This window comes from Microtus oregoni, unplaced genomic scaffold (assembly GCF_018167655.1).
Source record: "Microtus oregoni isolate MIOR12 unplaced genomic scaffold, Mior012 000033F_ref0000390, whole genome shotgun sequence".
Taxonomy (NCBI): Eukaryota; Metazoa; Chordata; class Mammalia; order Rodentia; family Cricetidae; genus Microtus; species Microtus oregoni.
In genome coordinates, this window is record NW_024543092.1 from 16,581,131 (window position 1) to 16,599,925 (window position 18,795).

General features: G+C 47.8%; 2 protein-coding genes across 8 annotated transcripts in view; both read left to right on the forward strand.

Moving 5' to 3' along the window:
• Nucleotides 1-12,309, forward strand: part of Snx9 (sorting nexin 9) — an 87,964-nt gene extending 75,655 nt beyond the window's left edge. The window contains exons 12-18 of the mRNA XM_041680357.1: nt 283-386; nt 2,139-2,216; nt 4,491-4,567; nt 6,593-6,682; nt 7,948-8,062; nt 8,661-8,752; nt 10,849-12,309. Of these exons, the coding sequence (XP_041536291.1) occupies nt 283-386; nt 2,139-2,216; nt 4,491-4,567; nt 6,593-6,682; nt 7,948-8,062; nt 8,661-8,752; nt 10,849-10,896 (604 nt within the window). The 3' untranslated portion in view covers nt 10,897-12,309. The remainder of the gene's footprint in view (nt 1-282; nt 387-2,138; nt 2,217-4,490; nt 4,568-6,592; nt 6,683-7,947; nt 8,063-8,660; nt 8,753-10,848) is intronic.
• A 4,478-nt stretch (nt 12,310-16,787) lies between these two features.
• Nucleotides 16,788-18,795, forward strand: part of Synj2 (synaptojanin 2) — a 104,531-nt gene continuing 102,523 nt past the window's right edge. For 2 of the 7 annotated variants that reach the window (XM_041680157.1, XM_041680155.1), the window contains exon 1: nt 16,788-16,997. In XM_041680157.1, coding sequence (XP_041536091.1) covers nt 16,871-16,997 — 127 coding nt within the window. In that variant the 5' untranslated portion in view covers nt 16,788-16,870. The remainder of the gene's footprint in view (nt 16,998-18,795) is intronic. The other 5 variants (XM_041680151.1, XM_041680160.1, XM_041680153.1 and 2 more) reach the window with 3 other exon arrangements.

The following is an 18,795-nucleotide window of genomic DNA, read 5'->3' on the forward strand; positions in this document are numbered from 1 at the left end:
GAGTGTATAGCTGAGCCGGGCTTGCAGTGAGACGGTGGCCCCAGGGGTCCTGTCACAGCCGGCTAAGCACTGCCTCCCTGTTTCATTTTTGATTTACTGTAGTTATTTTCAGTAAAGTCTGATGAGGCAAGGTGGCAGTAGCTACCCACATCCCCGGAGTGCCCAACAAAGCAGAAATCGTTTTGTGGCAGTACTTGGGATCAAACCCACGGACTCAAGCAGTCTGGGTATTGTGTTTGTGTCTGACATCGCTGATGTGCTGACAGCTGTCTCTGTCCCCAGAGAACAGAAGTGTGACGCTGTGGGGAAGTTCACCAAGGCCATGGATGATGGTGTGAAGGAACTGCTCACCGTGGGGCAGGAGCATTGGAAACGCTGCACAGGGCGTAAGTGCTGTTACCCTAGACTCAGCTGGGACCCGGTCCCACACACAAGGGACTGGATTGAGCTGCATCCTGCCGCTCTCAAACCCTTGCCCTGACCTCCCTTCTCCATGCCAGTTATAACCAGAAAATTGAGCATAACAAGGTGGCTCAAGAAATGTCATAAAAAAGTGTCATACTAACTTGAGTTAATGTTGGGTCTTTGCGTTTTGTAATCTCAGGAAAATTAGTCTTTCTACAGTTTAGAAAGTGCTTCTTGTTTAGTTGGTTTTGTTTTGCTTTGCTTTAATTTTTGAGACACAGTCTGGCTTGACTGTTTCAAGTGATTTGCTTACAAGCATGTGACACTCGGCCCAGCTCATGACTTGACTTTCCATCTTTATGTGCCTGTTTTAGAATGTCGTGTGTTTGACTAAAGCCATAGTTTTTAGGAAATGACCTATATACTTGGTAGAAAATGATAGCTATTAATATATTTATACAATAAAATAAAATGGAATAGACAGACCAGGCCACTTCAGAGGGGCATCACATTAGCCGTGACTCTGCCCACCTCCCTGGATTACCAAGTTCTTTCTCCCTGCCCTTTATGTGTCGACTGTCATGTTGCTGAGCTTTTGTTTTTCCTGTGCCCCTGAATCGTGCAGCTATGGTGTCCCAGGATAGAATAGTGAAGCCTGCAGAGACCTTATCCTCTGAACCTATGAGGGGAGTGCAGTGCAGAGAACCTCCCCAGCACGCGAGAGACCCTGGGCGCAGTTTCTAGCATTGGCACCGAAGAGAAAGAAAAGGAAGGAAGGAAGGAAGGAAGGATTGATTGATTCAGCTTCAGAAGTAACGAACGATTTTAGTTGCGCCTGTGTAGAAGACCGACATAGCAAACAATTTAAATAGAATTAAAGCCTTCTGTCTGATGGCTGGAAGTTCTGTGCATTACAGAGCCCAAAAGATCACGTTTGTCAGTAAGGTGCGCTGGAACAAGGCTGTTCTTTGGGGGTGGAGGAGAGAGGAAGGCATTTTTCAGGATTTAACTCAGTGATAGCTTCTTTCTTGTTTATGATTGTTTTCACACTTGTAAGCCGTACAGTGAAGATGTCTGTTAAATAGCATGAGTGTCTTGACCCACAGAGGCAGGCACATCAGAGATCCAGCGTAAACATGTCACTCATGTTACCCTGCTGCTGAGGTCAAGCAGTGGTTTCCTTCAGAAGGCCACAGGCACCTCCTGAGAGGGTCTGTGCAGATGCATGGATGGCCTAAGAATTCTGTGGACTATCCCGGGTGGTCCTCAAACCTGAGCCCAGAACCTTTGGGATGACCTAGCGAGGTTAGTTCCCATAGGTTAGGCTGTGTACACCCTCCTCTTGAGCCTTTGTTGCCACACTTAGCCATATTTGCCAAACCTTCCATATGGAGATGGTGGCTCTGGTATCTGAAGTTAACTGTGAACCATATGCACACTAGAGGGAGGACTTTGGAGCTAGGAGTCCTGTACTTGGGTTCTTTGCTCTGTCCAGTCAGTGGGTGTAGGGACGGGTTGTTCATAATAGTGCCCACTACTAATTGAGCATTCAGTTAAAAATCATAGTTAATTAAAGAAATTGTTAGTTGAAGAATCATTTCATCAGCATTTCATTAAAGAATAGGTGCTATTTTAAATCCTTTTAAATGTCTTCTATTATGAGTCACTGCCAGAGAACTGTGGGATACATTCCGGACTGCTCTAGGACTTATTGGTGAACGGTTCTTTTCCAGCCTTACCCAAGGAGTACCAGAAGATCGGGAAGGCTCTGCAGAGTTTAGCCACAGTGTTCAGCTCCAGCGGTTACCAAGGTACGCCTGTATTTGTGATTTGATTGCAGACAAGTGTGTAATAACTGTCCACGTTCTTGAACGGCTTTGGTACCTGCATATGTCATGTGGGAACATAACCAGGGTAAGGGGTATTTCTTTACATGTGAAGACCTGACGCTTTTCCCTTGTGGATCCCACAATGTATACAACAGGTTCTGGTGAACTGGTCACCTTGCTGTGCTTTAGAACTAGAGTTTGCATCTCCCGGGCAGAGGAGAGAAGCTGCCTGAGGCCTCTGCCTGTTTTCTGGGCTGTCAGCACTGTCAGCTGGTATGCGATTGGATATTAATGTTGCATGTGGCAACTATTAAAAGTGCTCAGTGTATTTTATGTTGAATATCATTCACTTCACTAAACCTGCTGTTTTTAAAGCCCTTCAAGCCCCTTAGACTAGCATTTATTTCAAGAAAGTGTGGGTCGGTGCTTTGGAGCACTATCTCAGAGCAGTGCTGTACAGTTTGTTCTTGCAGTCATGTAAATGAGCTTGATTCCCAAGGCTGTCTTAATCACACCAGAAAAATCTTACGCTGCATCCACGGCAGTGTGGGTTGTGACAGTAATACAATGTAAGAACTGCTAGTATGTGAAATATTCGGCAGTCTTGGGGAGTCTCATATTGAACTGTTTGGGGTAAGATAATTATGAAAAGGCCTAAGGACAGCTCCTACATCCAGGAACAGAGCATGTCTCCTGCATTCTTCCACCAGCTGAGCCAGATGTCCATTTAAGGGGCCTTCCCTTGGGCAAAGGAAGAAAATTGGAACATTGGTGAAAATAATACTTGCCATGGAATGAAGCATAGCACACATTTTTGCACCCAAGAGTTATTAAGTTACATGTAATTTAATCCCAGGTACCTTGGGGGACAGTGGGCTCTATCTGTGGTTCTGAAACTGTATAGAAGGACACGAGCATTGGTGCTGCTTTCCCAATTCAGATTCTACCTGATCGTAAGCAAAGGCTTGTCACAGAAAGGGCTCTCCCTGCAGAAGCTGGTCGGAAGTAAAGGCTTGTCACAGAAACTGCTCTCCCTGCAGAAGCTGATAGGAAGCAAAGGCTCGTCACAGAAAAGGCTCTCCCTGCAGAAGCTGGTCGGAAGCAAAGGCTTGTCACAGAAAGGGCTCTCCCTGCAGAAGCTGATAGGAAGCAAAGGCTCGTCACAAAAAAGGCTCTCCCTGCAGAAGCTGTTAAAGAATAAACGAGCGATGAAAGAGGATGGTTCAGTTTTCCCAGAGATGATCACATTCGCTTCTGGCCATATGAAAACTAGAATTAACCAGAAACTGATTCTTGATCTGGTTAAGCCTCTGAACCTGGTAGCCAATTTGAGGACAAGGTAGGGGACAGAGGGATGTGGGTTGCCACAGAGTTTGTCTAGCCTGTCCCAAAGGGCATGACTCATTCCGTAATAACTCACAAAAAGTTTTCAAAACAGAAAGGGATAAAAAGAGCATCGAGTCAAGAAGCACACCTTTCTGTCTTTACACCTTGGTTCACACTGGCTCCTCCTGGGCAGCAGAGCAGTGACCTTTTCCTAGGCATGCAATCGCGTGTCCTTACCCTTTAAATGGTCCATGTTTTCTGAGTGAAGTTTGCAGGTAAAAATGTTGTATGTCCCAAGAAGAGAGAAACGGAGTGAAGGTGTAGATGGTAAAGGTTAGTCACTGTCTTAGTTAGGGCTTCTGCTTCTACTGCTATGATAAACTGCCATGACCAAAAGCAACTTGGGAGGAAAGGGTTTTTTTCAGCTTACAGATTATAATTGTAATTATAATTCATCTTCCAGAGAAGTCAGGGCAGGAATTCAAGGCAGGAACTGTTGCAGAGCCCATGGAGGAACTCTGCCTACTGGCTTTTCTTCATAGCTCGCCCCCCTCCTATCTTATAGAACCCAGGACCATCAGCCCGGGGTGGCACCACCATGAACTTGGCTCGCCCACATTAATTATCAATAAGGAGATGCACCATAGGCTAATCTAACAGGGATGTTTCCTCAGTGGGGGTTTCTTCCTCCCGTGACTCTCCATCGCACATCAAGTCGACATTAAGAACTAGCCAGCACAGCCGCCTCCTGCCATTCGGGAACCAAAGGATGGGGTGGGGTCCAGGACGGTGCGCTTGCCGATTTTGACAGTGTGACGGTGTTTTGGATTTTCTAAGCTAAAGGCCATCACTAAAGCATATATCAAAAGCCATAAGCATAAAGAAAATATTTTTAACCCTAGTTGCTTATAAGACTGCACGTCATTTCAGGTGAGACAGATCTGAATGACGCAATAACAGAAGCTGGGAAGACGTATGAGGAGATCGCCAGCCTTGTGGCGGAGCAGGTACTGCCATGTTCACACTCCCCAGCCCACAGCTGTTATTCAGATCCAAATAGATACCTGCTATCCTGCTTCTGTGGGTTTTTGTTAACTTTATTTAGTGATAATGTTTTTTCCAGTTAAGCCATAGTGGACAAATATCTCATTAAGAAATCCAAGTGAAGCCAGATGTGGCAGCTCATACCTGTCATACCCGAACTTGGGAGGCTGGAGTAACGGGTAGCCTTGAGTTCAGGGCTTGCCTGGACTGTATATTGAGTTCTGAGCTGATCTTAGTTACAGAATGAGACTTTTTCTCAAAAGACAAAAGAAAAAAAACCAAATGAAGTTTGGGTCTCTGGCTCAGTGGTTAATGACCTAGATTGCTCTTCAGTACTTGTGAGGCCTAGAATTTGATCCCAGCACTCCCCCAAATAAAGATGTTGGGGGTGTCAACTAAATGTCTTCTGGCATCAGTGCCTTTGTTCTGCTCTCAGCCATCTGGAATATAATGTGTACGAGAACCTGGCTCAGACCTCACGCTGCTGCCTAGCCTCTCTAAGCTTGCTTTCTCAATGTGAGGTGGCCTGGCACTGCATGCTTCCAGTGAGCCTCAGGAGTTAGGCAGTGTTTTCATATTACCTATTAAAATGTAGGCGTTAAACTGTATGTTTTGCTTGTTATAATTTATGCTTATATTTTATTTGATTTAAAGTGTGAAATAGTATCTAAACTATACTATTAACTAAAAAAGTTAATTCCTGATAGTATAATATAAATATCTATTTTTACAGATCAACTCCAAAATGATTTATTACTTTGTTCTCAGCAGAAGAGTGAGAATCTAGTAGTGACAAAGGATTGCTTTCTTTGGAAAACTAATCCTAGGTGCTTAACCCAGAGCGAGCATTAGTTCACATTCTGTGCTGCTGAAGTCATTCTGACCGAGCCGCTTGGAAGGGGGTCGGGAGTGTTTGGCTCATGCTGCAGCTCAGTCAGTCAGGACGGACCCTAAGTGTAAACCATGGGGCTCCTTGCTGGCTCACTCTGAGCTTCATGCTTTCTTATATGACTAAGGACCACCTGCCTAGGGATGGTGCTGCCCATAGTGGGCTAGGACCTCATATCAGTTAGCAACCAGACTGCTATGGGATATTTGATTGCACTGTGACACTTGGAGACTCTTAATAAAGTTAACCTTGAATCAGGAGGTGGAGCCAGCAACTAGCTGACCAGAATTAACCATAGAGAAGCTGGGAATTTGGGTAGAGAAGATGAGAAGGAAGGAAAGAGCAGGATTAGAGTTTGGCACTTCTGTTTCGGGACAAGTGAAGAGACCTGTCTCTTGCTGTGTTTCTGACCAAAAAGCAAAGTCAGTCAACCGTTTGCTTCTCTACCCCTGTGGCCTAGCAGGTTTTCACTACAACACCCGACTTCCAAGTCTTTGTTGGTAGATAACAATAGAGACTTAGTTTAAACCTACTTATGTATCTCAGTGCCGGCACCACAGACATTTACCACAAGTCAGCCTGATCAAGACAGTGCTTAAATCGAGGCTCCCTCCTGACAGGTGACTCTAGGGTGTGTCGAGTGGACAACAAACACTAAGTGTCACAGAGGAGCACAGCGGTGCACACCTGTAAACCCAGCACTCGGAAGCCAGAGCTCAAGGCCAGCCTGGTCTATTTAGTGAGACCCTAAGTAGTGAGACTAAGTTAGTGGTTCTCAACCTGTGGGTCACAACCCCTGTGGGGGTCAAATGTCAGCTATCCTGCATATCAGATATTTACATTGCAGTTTATGACAGTAGAAAATTACAGTATGAAATAGCAACAGAACGTTGTTATGGTGAGGGTCACCACAGCCTGAGGAAGTGTGTTAAAGGTCACCACAGTAGGAAGGTTGAGGACCACTGGTCTAAGTAAAGCAGCAGCACCGTGAGCTCTTGGGTGTCAGGCACAGGATGTGGGAGTGCACTCCTCACTTGTTTCTTCTCCTTGGTTTTTTAATCTCCTCCACCAGTAACAGCCAGCCTGTGTCTTGTTACAGCCAAAGAAGGACCTGCACTTCCTAATGGAGTGCAACCATGAATACAAAGGCTTTCTCGGCTGCTTCCCAGACATCATCGGGGCTCACAAGGTAAGGCCGCAGTGTTGGGAGGAGCCGCCAGGCGCACAGCGCTGCCACCATTGTTTAGATGTCGTTTTTAATCCATGAGAAACGAAACTAGCTGGATGTGGTGGTGTACGCCTGTAATCCCAGTAGTCACAAGGCAGAGGCTGGTAGATCTCTGAGTTCAAGATCAGCCTGGTCTGCAGAGTAAGTTCCATGTCATAATGAGACCCCATCTCAAAATGAAATAGTAATAAACTGTAATTCCCGTCATAAAGTTTCAAAACTAAATTTTATAATTGGTTTGGTTTATCTTCATGTTTTAATCCTGATCAACACTTCCTCTTGAAGTCTCTGGGGCGCTCTCTTAGCGTGTTGAGGCATCCTTGGGTTTATTAGGAAGCCTCTGCAGAGGGCTGGTCTGTGGTCTTGACACTGCTGCATATAAACAATCTTTATAGTTCAGTATGTACTGTGTATAGCTTAGTATGAAACTCAGGAGGGCGGCGGTTGTCAGGATTTATGCCAGCAGAATGTTAGCATAGAGCCTCGATTAAACATGGAGGGAGAGGTGTCTCTTTGCAGACAGTCACAAATAATGCAGTGTGGCCGGGCGGTGGTGGCGCACGCTGTTAGTCCCAGCCTTGGGAGGCAGAGGCAGGAGGATCTCAGTGCATTCGAGGCCAGCTTGGTCTACTGAGTGAGCTCTAGGACAGCCAGGACTGTTACACAGAGAAACCCTGTGTTGAAAACCCAAACATCATCATTATCATCATCATCATCATCAGTGTGGTGGTTCTGGAATGAGGTTCCTGGGCAGCATTTACAGCTACTTCCATCTGTGAATGAATTTAATCTGATTCAGCGCCTCTTACAAAAGACAGACTAAAACCCTACAGTGTGCACACTGGAGCACCAGCTCATAAAGTGCTGTCTCATAACAGGAGAGGAAGTGCCCGTGTACCAGTTACATGTACCTCCATGTGGCTTTCCAGCCTGTCGTGCCTGTGTGTACTTGAAACACCAGTAGCATAGACTCTTATAGGGACAGAGTTAGTTTTTCTTCTTGTGGTGCAAAAAACCTGCACATTCTAACTTTACTGTCTTTTTCAAGAATAGCAACCTTTGGCTCCTGAGGGACTTGAAGAAAGTTGACTTAGATGCTCCCTCTGTCGCTGTTGCAGTATTTTCCTGCTCAGTACCAAGTCCGTGGAATGCCAGCATTGCAGTATCTTAAGCTGGTGCTTTTTCCTTTGTCTTCTTAAATGCCATGGCGTTTACGTATTTTCCAGGGAGCAATAGAAAAAGTGAAGGAAAGTGATAAGCTGGTTGCAACCAGTAAAATCACTCCCCAGGACAAGCAGACGATGGTGAAGCGAGTCGGCACCATGTCGTATGCTTTGCAAGGTAAGAGAGCGGGTAATGAATGCCAGTGGAGAGCCACTCCCTCCTCCCTAGCACTAAGCCTGACTTGTGGGGTGGAAGCCAAAGTGTGAGCTCACTTAAAATATCTGTCTTGGACTTGGGATAGCAGTGAGTGACAGCTTGATTAAACCTTATTACTACTTGGAGACATCATGACTCCCTTAACATTATGTTCTATTAAATTCCAAGGTTCAGCTTCCAGAAGTCTGTATCCTCTGTGCCCCAGAACCGTGGACTCTAAAGGAGGCCTGGAGGGATCATTTTAGGCATAATTTTCTGTTAGCAAAAGACGGTTTTAGCTGATTTCTAGAGATCTGAGTATGAGAGCAGACGAGCAGTCAGTGGCCGCCTGCGTTTGCTGCAAGGGCGACACATGTGCCCATCAGTGACGGCCGCCCAGTACTAGAAGGTGGCACGTGCTGCTGGTGCTGCTGTTTCTAGACTCTTGGGAGAGTACGCGGAGAACAGGCGCTGCACAGAAGCCAGCCAGATCAAGTCTTCTTGTTAGCCAAGCAGGGAAATTGCCTGTTGTCGTTTGAAATCTTGCTGGGAACTAATCCCTGGGATAATTTCCTTGTAGCTGAGATGAATCACTTCCACAGTAACCGGATCTACGATTACAACAGTGTCATCCGCCTCTATCTGGAGCAGCAAGTGCAGTTCTATGAAACGGTGAGTGGCTCCCTCCCTGCCCATGCCTGCACGTGTGCGCAGAGGGGTTTTACACTTAGTAACCTTGACCATTCAGAGCGGATCCATTGTGGTTTTCACTCCTGAGGGAGAAGGGGTTACACTGAGCAGAGTTTGTTGGTATTTTTTTTTAAACTTTAAGAATTCCGTCACCTTCATCCCTTTTGAGGAATGGTGGGTTGGAAAGCCTTCCTGGGGCTGGAGAGATGGCTCAGTGGTTAAGAGCACTTGTTGCTCTTGCAGAAAACCTGCTTCAATTCTCAGTGCCCACACTGGGGTTCATAGGCACTCCTAACTCCATTTCCAGGGGATTGGATGCCCTCTTGTGACCTCCACAGCACCAAGCCACATATACATATACATACATACATACATCTGGGCAAAGGAGTCAGAGATAAAGTAAAATCAGTAAGTCTAACTTTTGAGGAGCAGGCCTTGGAAACCTTGAACAGTCCTGATTGTGTGGCTTCCTTCCTTTTGAGCCTTTCCATGCACAGAGACAGTGCTCTACCCTGCCACCCAGAGGATCCATCCCCCTTCTGTTAGGGAAGGAAACCGAAGGCAGCTTTCATTAGTGACCCAGGTTTCACAGTTACAAAAGGGGTAACTTCAGGAAAACAAAAATAACACAGTATTCTAAACCCTTTCATTCAGAAGATGATAATGAAAACTTGGATCTTCCCTTCCTCTGCCTTGAAGTGTTTTCATCCGGTACCTGTGTGCACACATCTTGTCGTGAGGTGGAACTCAGACACTTGCAGAGCAGAGTTGTAGCTATGCAGTGGACACTTGAGGTGGCCTTGCCTCTCTCATCCATGCTGTTTTCAGAGCTGCTACAGGCTAGCCCTTAAGTCACAGCCCTGCGTATGTCTCGCTGCCCAGCACACCTGTGGATTCTTGAGAAGGCTGTGCTTAATGTCCTTTATATGTGATTGTGAACTGTGTATTGGCAGCAATTGGTTGTGGGCACACTCATGGGATGACTCCATCAAGAGTGCTCGCCCTCTGACGGTCTTGTCCTTTAACTGTACATTTCGATGCCAGTTGCTCTGTTGGGCATTTCCTCTCTGTGTCTTAGAATGTAGTAGGTCACATTTGTCTCTGAGAAAATACTGGAAAGACAACCCTTAAGGTTCTCATACTATTGATTATCAAATATACATGCATGATTTTTTCTAAAGATTTGTTTATTATGTATACAGTGTTCTTCCTGCTGTATGCCTGCAGGCCAGAAGAGGGCACCAGATCCCATTACAGATGGTTGTGAGCCACCATGTGGTTGCTGGAAATTGAACTCAGGACCTCTGGAAGAGCAGTCAGTGCTCTTAACCTCTGAGCCATCTCTCCAGCCCCTGCATATATTATTGTTGACCTTGTAATTCAAAAAGAAAACCATGTATTTTGTCACTGTCTTGGCATAAATTTAAGTGATTAATATAATGGCCCTGGGTTTTATATTAATATAGAGTCTTATAGCAAAATATCCCTAAAATTTTTAAAATTTACATTTTCTTCATGGAGTAAGCATACATGAGCACCTACTGTATACTTAGCACCTACTGCACATGTTTAAGGTCGCAAGGTCAATGAGGAAGCTGAGCCTTCGGGGGCACCTGGTGTCCTTATGGGAGACATAGGCACAGAACAGACTCATAGTGCACCTGGGCTGCCTCCGAATTGCAGACTCCCCATTTACCACATAGTAAGAGAATGGGAGTCTTGAGTGACCATTCTTGTCCAGAAAAGAAAGGGACTCTGCACAGGCATGGTAGCCCAAGCCATCATTCTGTTCTTGAAGAAGGGGCTAGTCTGAAAATGTAGCCCCCATCATATAGCAGGAGCTGGCCATGCGCCTGGATGGGCAGGTGGGGACAGGAAGCAGGGTTTCCCGCACACTGTGGAAACTACCATGCATAGCAGGGTTGTAGTGGCAAAGGTCACCCCAGTGTCTCCAGAAGAGACAAACAGACTGGCTGTGTATTTGACAAGTTCATAATGTTTAACTCAGAGGAGAGCAAATAGAACACTGTGAAGTTGTAATTAGGGCGATAATATCTCAACTGCTGTTTTCTCACCAGATCGCAGAAAAGCTGAGGCAGGCCCTCGGCCGCTTTCCGGTTATGTAGACCTGGACGGAACACACAGCAAACTCCGAAGTGCTTCTTCTGACCTGAGCAATGCAATTCCATTTATTTCCCCTGTCATAAGAGAGAGAAAGAAAGAAAACCAAAAAAGAAATAAGTTGACAAAAACCTGTTTCTGCCATTAGCCAGCCTAAATGAATAGTTACTTGGGGATAGCCTTCTTTGGTTCATTTTGACACGTATTAGTTACCCAATGGAAAATGTCTATTTTTGGAAAATACTTAAATTTATCAAGATTTTGAATGGAGAAATAGGGGTTGCTCCTCCTGATATTTTACATAGAATCGTAATTTATGCATTACCCATGATCTTTCAAGTTCTTACCCAATATCAGATAATTAATACTAATTGCTTTCTTAAAAATATGAAATATGCCAGAATAAAAAAATATATCTTTATATTTTTATAACTCTTTCAGTCCTTTGGGGTCCCTGTCTGCTTAGAGAAGTCTGCACTCCCCCACTGGCATAGCTTAATTCAAATGCTCAGAGTAGGCGGGGAGGTAGGGAGGGTCCTACACCCTCCAGGTGCATAGAGGGTGGGCCAGCACAGGTCCCATTTGGTAGGGAGGGCGGGAGTAGACCCACCTGCCCACTGCTGCCACAGGGTCATTGTCCTGTGCTGCTCTCCAGGTCGGCACTGTCTTTGCACTCCCTCCTCGTTGGAGAAGAGTGAGTCAGGAAAGGCGAGGGGTCCGTCCCCGCTACCCCAGGTGGGTAGCCACACTGACTCCTAGGCCCAGGAGCTCCTGGGGAAGGGACAGTGAGCCTCCTCAAGAGCACCCACCTCCACTCTCATCCCCTCAGCTGTCTCCCCGTTGGTAGAGGAGGTGCTGGTGGCCTCCCGCTTTGGAGCAGCAGGCTGGTCAGTATCCTCTCCGAGATGAAACCTCCTGGAGAATGGGAAGTCAGAGAACTGAAGTTGTGGCAGCTTGAAGGCTGCGGCAGAGCTGGTGGAGAGCAGAGCTCACAGTCTGTGCTGTGTCCCCACCTCCAGAGGCCGACAGCCCCAGCACACGTCTCCCCTGCAGACGGAGGCCCCTTCCACAGTTGCCTTACGACTGACCCACTGCTTTCACTTTTCTGACCTGATGATCTTATTATAGAGGATGAGAAGTCTGGGCCAACATCAGTAAAGGAAACCAAAAATAAGTAGCTGAGAAAATGCAATGAACATGAATAGGAGAACTTCTCGTTCCTCGATATCACGGGTTTTTGTTAATGTTTTATGGGTAATTTTCCCCTACTTGATTTTTCTTTTATAAAATTCCATAGAACAGTGTTTATGATACAACCATTTAATATATGTACAAATTGTAAAGAATATGTATAAATATTTTACATAAATGTAAGAGCATGTAGAAGCCAATATATAAATAAATTGTTTAAAAAACTGTTCAGCGAATTCCCAGAGCACTTTTTCCAAATATTTTTTGGCATTTTTGTGTGCTTGAGGTTTTGTTGTAAACTGCTTTTTATTCCAGCTGCCGAAAGTTGTCCAGGTGATGCATTCTTCTCCCAAATAATCTCTCTCCTGACATTAGTAGCTTTGGCTCCTTAACCCTGTTGCCACTCCTGCACACGTACCACGAGCTCTGCTGCCCTGTCCCCTCCTCCCCTACATCCTAAGGAGAAAAGAGCCAGGCGAACGGAAACGGCATCTAAGAAGAGCGCAGGGTCGGGGAGTAGAGGTAGCTGATTTTTATATCAACTCTTCCAAATATTCATAAAAATAGGAAGCAGCATACAGTTTTTTTTCTCTCACCGAGATGTCAGCCCTCGGCCTCAGATCCTTCCTGGGACAGAAGCTTGTTCCTATGTAAGGCCAACTCTTGCCTCCCCAGCACCAGCTCTGGATAGAAGGACTGTTGGGCCAGAAACCCAAACTTCTGTAGCATTTTCTATAGCTTTTTGTTTTGTGTTGTTTTGTTTTTCAAGACAGTATTTCTTTGTGTATTCTTGGCTGTCTTGGAACTTCTCTGTAGACCCAGGCTGGCCTGGAACCCACAGAGATCTGCCTGCCTTTGGATGAGAGAGATCTGAGGGCTGGGATTAAAGGTGTGCACCACCATTTCCCAGCAGAGGGAAAGTGAATGTGGTTGGGTTGTTTGGTTGGTTTGTTGGTTGGCTGGCTGGCTGGCTAGCTTGGCTGGCTGGTTGGTGTTGTTGGACAGCCGCTTGTTGGTTCCTGGCTGCTCAGCCCCGAAATAATCATACAGAAACTGTATTATTTAAATCACTGCTTGGGCCATTAGCTCTAGCTTCTTATTGGCCAACTCTTACATCTTAATTTAACCCATCTCCATTAATCTATGCATCACCACGAGGTTGTGGCCTACCAGCAAGGTTTCAGTATGTCTGTCTCCGAGGCAGCTCCATGGTTTGTCCTTGACTCTGCCTCCTTTCTCCCAGCATTCAGTTTAGTCCATGTGCCTCCCCCCCCCCCCCCCGCCACCATACTACCTCTATTCCCTGTGCAGGCCCAAGACAGTTTCTTTATTAACCAATGGTATTCACAGCATACAGAGGGGAATCTCACATCAGGTTGGTTGACTGGCTTTTCCAGAAAGGGTCTTACTGTGTAGCCCTGGCTATCCTGGAACTCCTGGCTGGCCTCAAACTCAAGAAATCTGCCTGCCTCTGCCTCTGCCTCTTCAAGTGCTGGGATTAAAGGTGTGCCCACCACTGCCCCTGTAACTTTATGCTGCCCTGGGATGATTACTACAGATGTTTTTCTGTGACGTTTTGTGAAATTTCTTTATGCATGAATCTTGTGGCCCAGTCTAAAAGCAGCTATTCCCAGTTAGGATCAGAACAGGAAGGGCACACCTGCCAACTCCCCAAATGGGTACACCTGTGGAGTCCTGCCTGCTTTGCAGAAAACCAGGGAGGCCCTGGCAACCGTGGCCTTCGTCCCCTATCTGTTTGTTTGGAGATTGGCATGGTTGGAGACTCTGCCTGGTTTCCACCAATCTGGACATAAGCCAGACAGCAGCCCTGGCCACTGGGAGTTCTTCCTGAATCTAAACTGTTCTGAACACAGGCAGACCTTGCTGTTCTTGGCATGAGAAACCTATGTGTTTGTGAACTTGGGGTTGTTTTCCCAGATCTGATACAGAGGTGCCCAAGGTCTGACTTCCAGCCCGATCACCCCCATGTGGAAGCTGCTTCTTAGTCTCAGAAGAGAACCAGTTAGCCCCCCATACCCCCAGAGGTACAGGTGCCCATGCCAGGCACGGTCTCCACCCCACCCTGCCTAACAGGTTTGCTGACTTCCAGAAACAGACCAGAGGAAAGGCAAGCACTTGCCCCCTGAGCAGGAGCTCTGGGTTCGAGCCTTGCAGCACACTCCGTATGGCAGCCTGAAGCAGTCAAGCACACATGAGTGGAGATTTTTTTTTTTTTGTATCTGGGGTTTTGGGGGGTCCTTGTTGACTCTGTTGCCATTTACAGATTGCAGTCTGGAGGTTCTACTAACTTATGAAACTATGGGGCCTACACCCAGTTCTCAGATCTTAAATCGTGTGTGCCTTATGTTTGTAGATGGGTCTAGAGTGGATACCACTGTTCCTTCTTCAAGTCATTTTTTACAAGTGATCCCACACTGCGCTTCCAAACCAGCCATCCCTGTCAACACTCCATGTCACCTGTTCAGACCAACTAACAGGCCCAGTTTTTTTCAGGCAGTTGGGCCAAGTGATTTCAGCCCCCCCTCCTCCCCCACCTGGCCACACCACATGGGGTAGACTCTGCCACGGGTGAACCTTCATCATTCCTGGGTCTTGGACCTGAGGCTGATACAGGCATTTTCTTGATTAATGATTGACGTGGGAGGAACCAGTCCACTTGGGTGGTGCCATGTGTGGGCAGCTGGTCATGGGTGTGTTTACAAAGCAAGTTGCTAACCTGGTGTGGTGAAGCCCATCTTTAACCCCAGCACTAGGGAGGCAGAGGCAGGCAGATCCCTGAGTTAAGCCAGCCTGGTCCATAGAGCTATTCTAGGAAAGCCGGGGATACACAGAGAAACCCTGTGCCCTCCCCCGGCTCCCCCTCACCCCCCCCCCCCGGAAAGGAAACTGAGTCAGACATAGCAAGCCAGTAAGCGGCATTCCTCCATGGCCTCTGCCCCGGAGTTCCTGCCTCGACTTGCCTGGTGATGGACTGAGACCTGTAAGATGGAATAAATCCTTTCTATCCAAGTTGCCTTTGTCCATGGCATTTATGACAGTCATAGAAGACAAACTGGAGCAGAGAGCTCAGCAGTGAACCATTCTCTCTGCTCCCAACACTCACATGGTAACTCACAACAGCGGCCTTCTGGACTTTCTGGATCCTGTATGCACATGGTATATAGTACATACATGCAGGGAAGCATTCATACACATGAAATAAAAACATTAAAAAAAAACACCTCTCAAGCAAAATGAGCAAGTGACTTGATCACATATGTGTCCGAGTGTACACAAACACTGTCACCAGGGCAACTATATTATGGTGAGCTGTTGACTTCCTCCCGAAGGAAAAGTGGGCCAAAGGCAAGTTTGCTAAACTTTTTTATTGTTTGAGACAAGGTTTCTCTGTGTATCCCTGGCTGTCCTGAACTCACTCTGTTGCCCAGGCTGGCCTCAAACTCAAAGATCTGCCTTCCTCTACCTCCTGAGTACTGGGGTTTAAGGCGTCCACCACCACCACCGCCACCCAGCTGAGTTTGCATACTGTTTACAGGAGGTGTTAATATCTACACCTTATAGAGAAGGAAGCTGCCTAAAACAAGCCTTCGAAGGCCAAGCATGGTCCACCGTTAACAAAGCGGAATGAAGTGTCAGAGAGGAACCCCAAGTGGCCTGATCAGAACTTGGTGAGGACCTCTGGCACCATCACACCGAAAAAGGAAACGAAAACCTTCAAACCCACTCAAAGGTGTCTCCAGTTCCACCTGGCTGCCCTTGGCCCTCCCTAGCAGACCAATCCTGGTGGACCCTTACACGGGGACGAAGGGGGCTTGCCTCAACTTGCTTGAAGGCTGGGGATCACAAATAGAATCAAGGCTGAGGAAGAACACAAGCTGAGATCCCCAGGGTGGGAGGAGCACTGTTCACCACCTGACAGTCAGTGCAGCTCGGAGAAGTCAAGGTGATGTGGTAAAAGAAGGAGGCAGGGTCTGTGTGTCACACCCCTGCTCTCTCAGGCAACACAACCGCTGCCTCCAAACACCAGTCTGTCTCGGTCCGGTCCGTGAACTAAAGACCCGGGTAGAAGACAGCATTTAAAGAGTGTGTCAGGCACACACATACACACAAAAACACACACACCACTCATAAGTGTGTACTCAATCGTTATAGTGAAGGCCACTTTATGCCTCTGCAGTCCCACCCAGGAGACTGAGGCACAGGGCCCAAGGGTTGCATCTGGGGTCGCAGACGATGATGGGGGATGAGTTGGGGAGGGGGCGCTGCGCCGGGCGGGACCCGGAAGGTGGGAGGCGGCGGCGGAGTTTCCCGCCCCTGCTCAGCCAGCAGCCCCCGGCTGTCCATATAAGGCTTCGGGAATCCAGTCAGGGTCCCGGCTCTGGAGGCTCCCCGCGGCTGCAGCCTTCTCGGCGGCAAGGAATGTGTGGAATCTCCCTCGCCCGCGGCCGCCCGCCTCAGGGAGGACCAGCCGAGAGCACCTAGCCGGGGTGAGCGCCAGGAGCGCACAGCGGCTTCGGTCCCCGCTGTCCGGGTCCCCGCCCTTGGCCGCACCCGCCAGCCTCGCCACTTGGGGGAGTGCGGCCGGCGTCGGAGCGGCCGGGTGGCGGCGCCACCTCACCTGCCCCGGGCAGCGCGGCGGGGTTGGGAGTTGGAGGAGGAGGACGGGGAGGAGCCCGCTGCTCCGGAGCCCGGCGCAAAGTGAAACTCCTGGAAGCTGCGCGCCCTCGGGCGGGACCTGGCCCCCGCTCCCTTCGGTGCCCGGTGTCCATGGCGCTGAGCAAAGGGCTGCGGCTGCTGACCCGGCTGGACCCCACGGGTCCCGGCAGTGTGCTGCTGGAGGCGCGCGGCCGTGACGACTGCCTGCTCTTCGAGGCCGGCACGGTGGCCACGCTGGGTGAGTGTCGTGCCCCCCACCCTCGATGCTCCCAACGCTGGCGGCGATGCCAGGGAGGAAGGGAATTAGTGAGTGAGACCTCCTTCACTAGTGGGGACCTGGGGACCAGCGGCGCTTGATTCCCCGACGGGGCGGGCCACGGTGACTTAGGGACCGCCAAAGGCGCTTGTCCCCGCGAGTACGTGGTGCGGAGGATCCCAGAGAGCTGGCACTCCTGGCTGGGTAAAATGCCGCGCTTGCCTGGGGTCTCTGGGCGTCTGTTCTTAGGGAGCCAGCTGGCTCTGGTTCTGCTCTTGGCACTCAGTACGGAAGCCTTGCTCTCTCTGGACGCCCTGAGGAGGTTGCCCTGAGGAGGAGTCCACCTAGTGCTCCCTAGCTTGTGCACCTGTTGAATACACCTAAGCCACATCGCCTTGCTTGAGAGATGGGAACTCAGGCACTAAAGGAGACTATGAGGAACGTCGATGGCGCCCTTCATTGTCGCCTATAAATACTGAGTCCAAAGCATCAGAACCTGGATGCAAATATCCTCTCTAGTGACTTTATGTTTATTCTGGGTGTTAGGTGATGGCAAGCCGTTGTACTTCATCGCTAAACTTCAGAAGTCTTGAGACTGGCATTGCGCTAAGGACCGTAGAGACATAATCTCACAATTTTTACAATTTTAGCCTGTAATAAAGATAAACAAGCTGAGGCCCAGAGATGCTAAGACATCTGCTCCAGGCAGCAGTCTTGTGTGTGGTTATTTTGGTGATGTCATATAGTGCCTGGCTTCCTGGTATGTCCAGTTTCCGGATCCCTAGTTTTGTAATTGACATTTGCAAGAAGGTCTAGGTAGCATAAAGCCAGAAGTCAGGATTGATAGGATTTTAATGATGAACCTTGGCTGCCAGGCTTGCAACAGTGGGTGTCCAGTTGTCCACCCTCCTGGTATTCCTAGCTAAACAGGATCACTTATACTTTGGAGGTAACAGATGCAGCCAGCACTCACTTGCTTAGGACTTTGTGTCTCTAGCCCTTCTTTCTCGTTTGTATGTATCGACCGCAGTTACAGCATATATAATTGTGTATATGTATATAACACATGCCTTAAAAGAGGCATACCTATTTTCAATTCTTGGACCATGATATTAATGTATAGTTTATCTAGTGGGGTGTGGTGGGATACACCCCAGGTTCCAGCTATTCACCATGTGAGCTTTGATGGGAAGATCCATTAAGTCTGAGGGTTTCAGACCAGATGAGGCAACATAGCCAGACCTCAAAACAGACAGGTACAGATACAGAAAAAGCAAACAACTGGCTTGCTCTCAGTCACTTGATTTGGGAAGCAGTATCTCCTGTATTTTGCATCAGAAGTGTCCAGAGTCATGGAATAATTATCACGTTATTCCAATTTGGGTTCTGTCCTGAAAAGTCCAAGTTTGGTCATTTGTCACTGCCTTGAAAGAAAACCATGGAAATTTCCATTCCATTTTAGACGTCCACTTCATAACACATTTATCAGAACCCAGGGATTAATTTCATGGTACAAAGCTACCGTCTCATCAGAAAGAATAAAACGCCTTTCAGATGGGCCACAGCGATGCCAAGCAAAGTTCGTAGGCCAGTGAGAGTGGTTTGGAAGCCACTTGGGATAGGTGTCTTACATCAGGCCCTTAAGTTTGGGCCACGATGATTTTACATGGCAAAGGTGATACAGTACTTCGGATTTTACAGCAGAATTCAAAGAATTGTCACATTGTCAGCCCTCCCCTGTGTTCTACACATCTATCTCTTCACCTAGCCATTTGTTTTC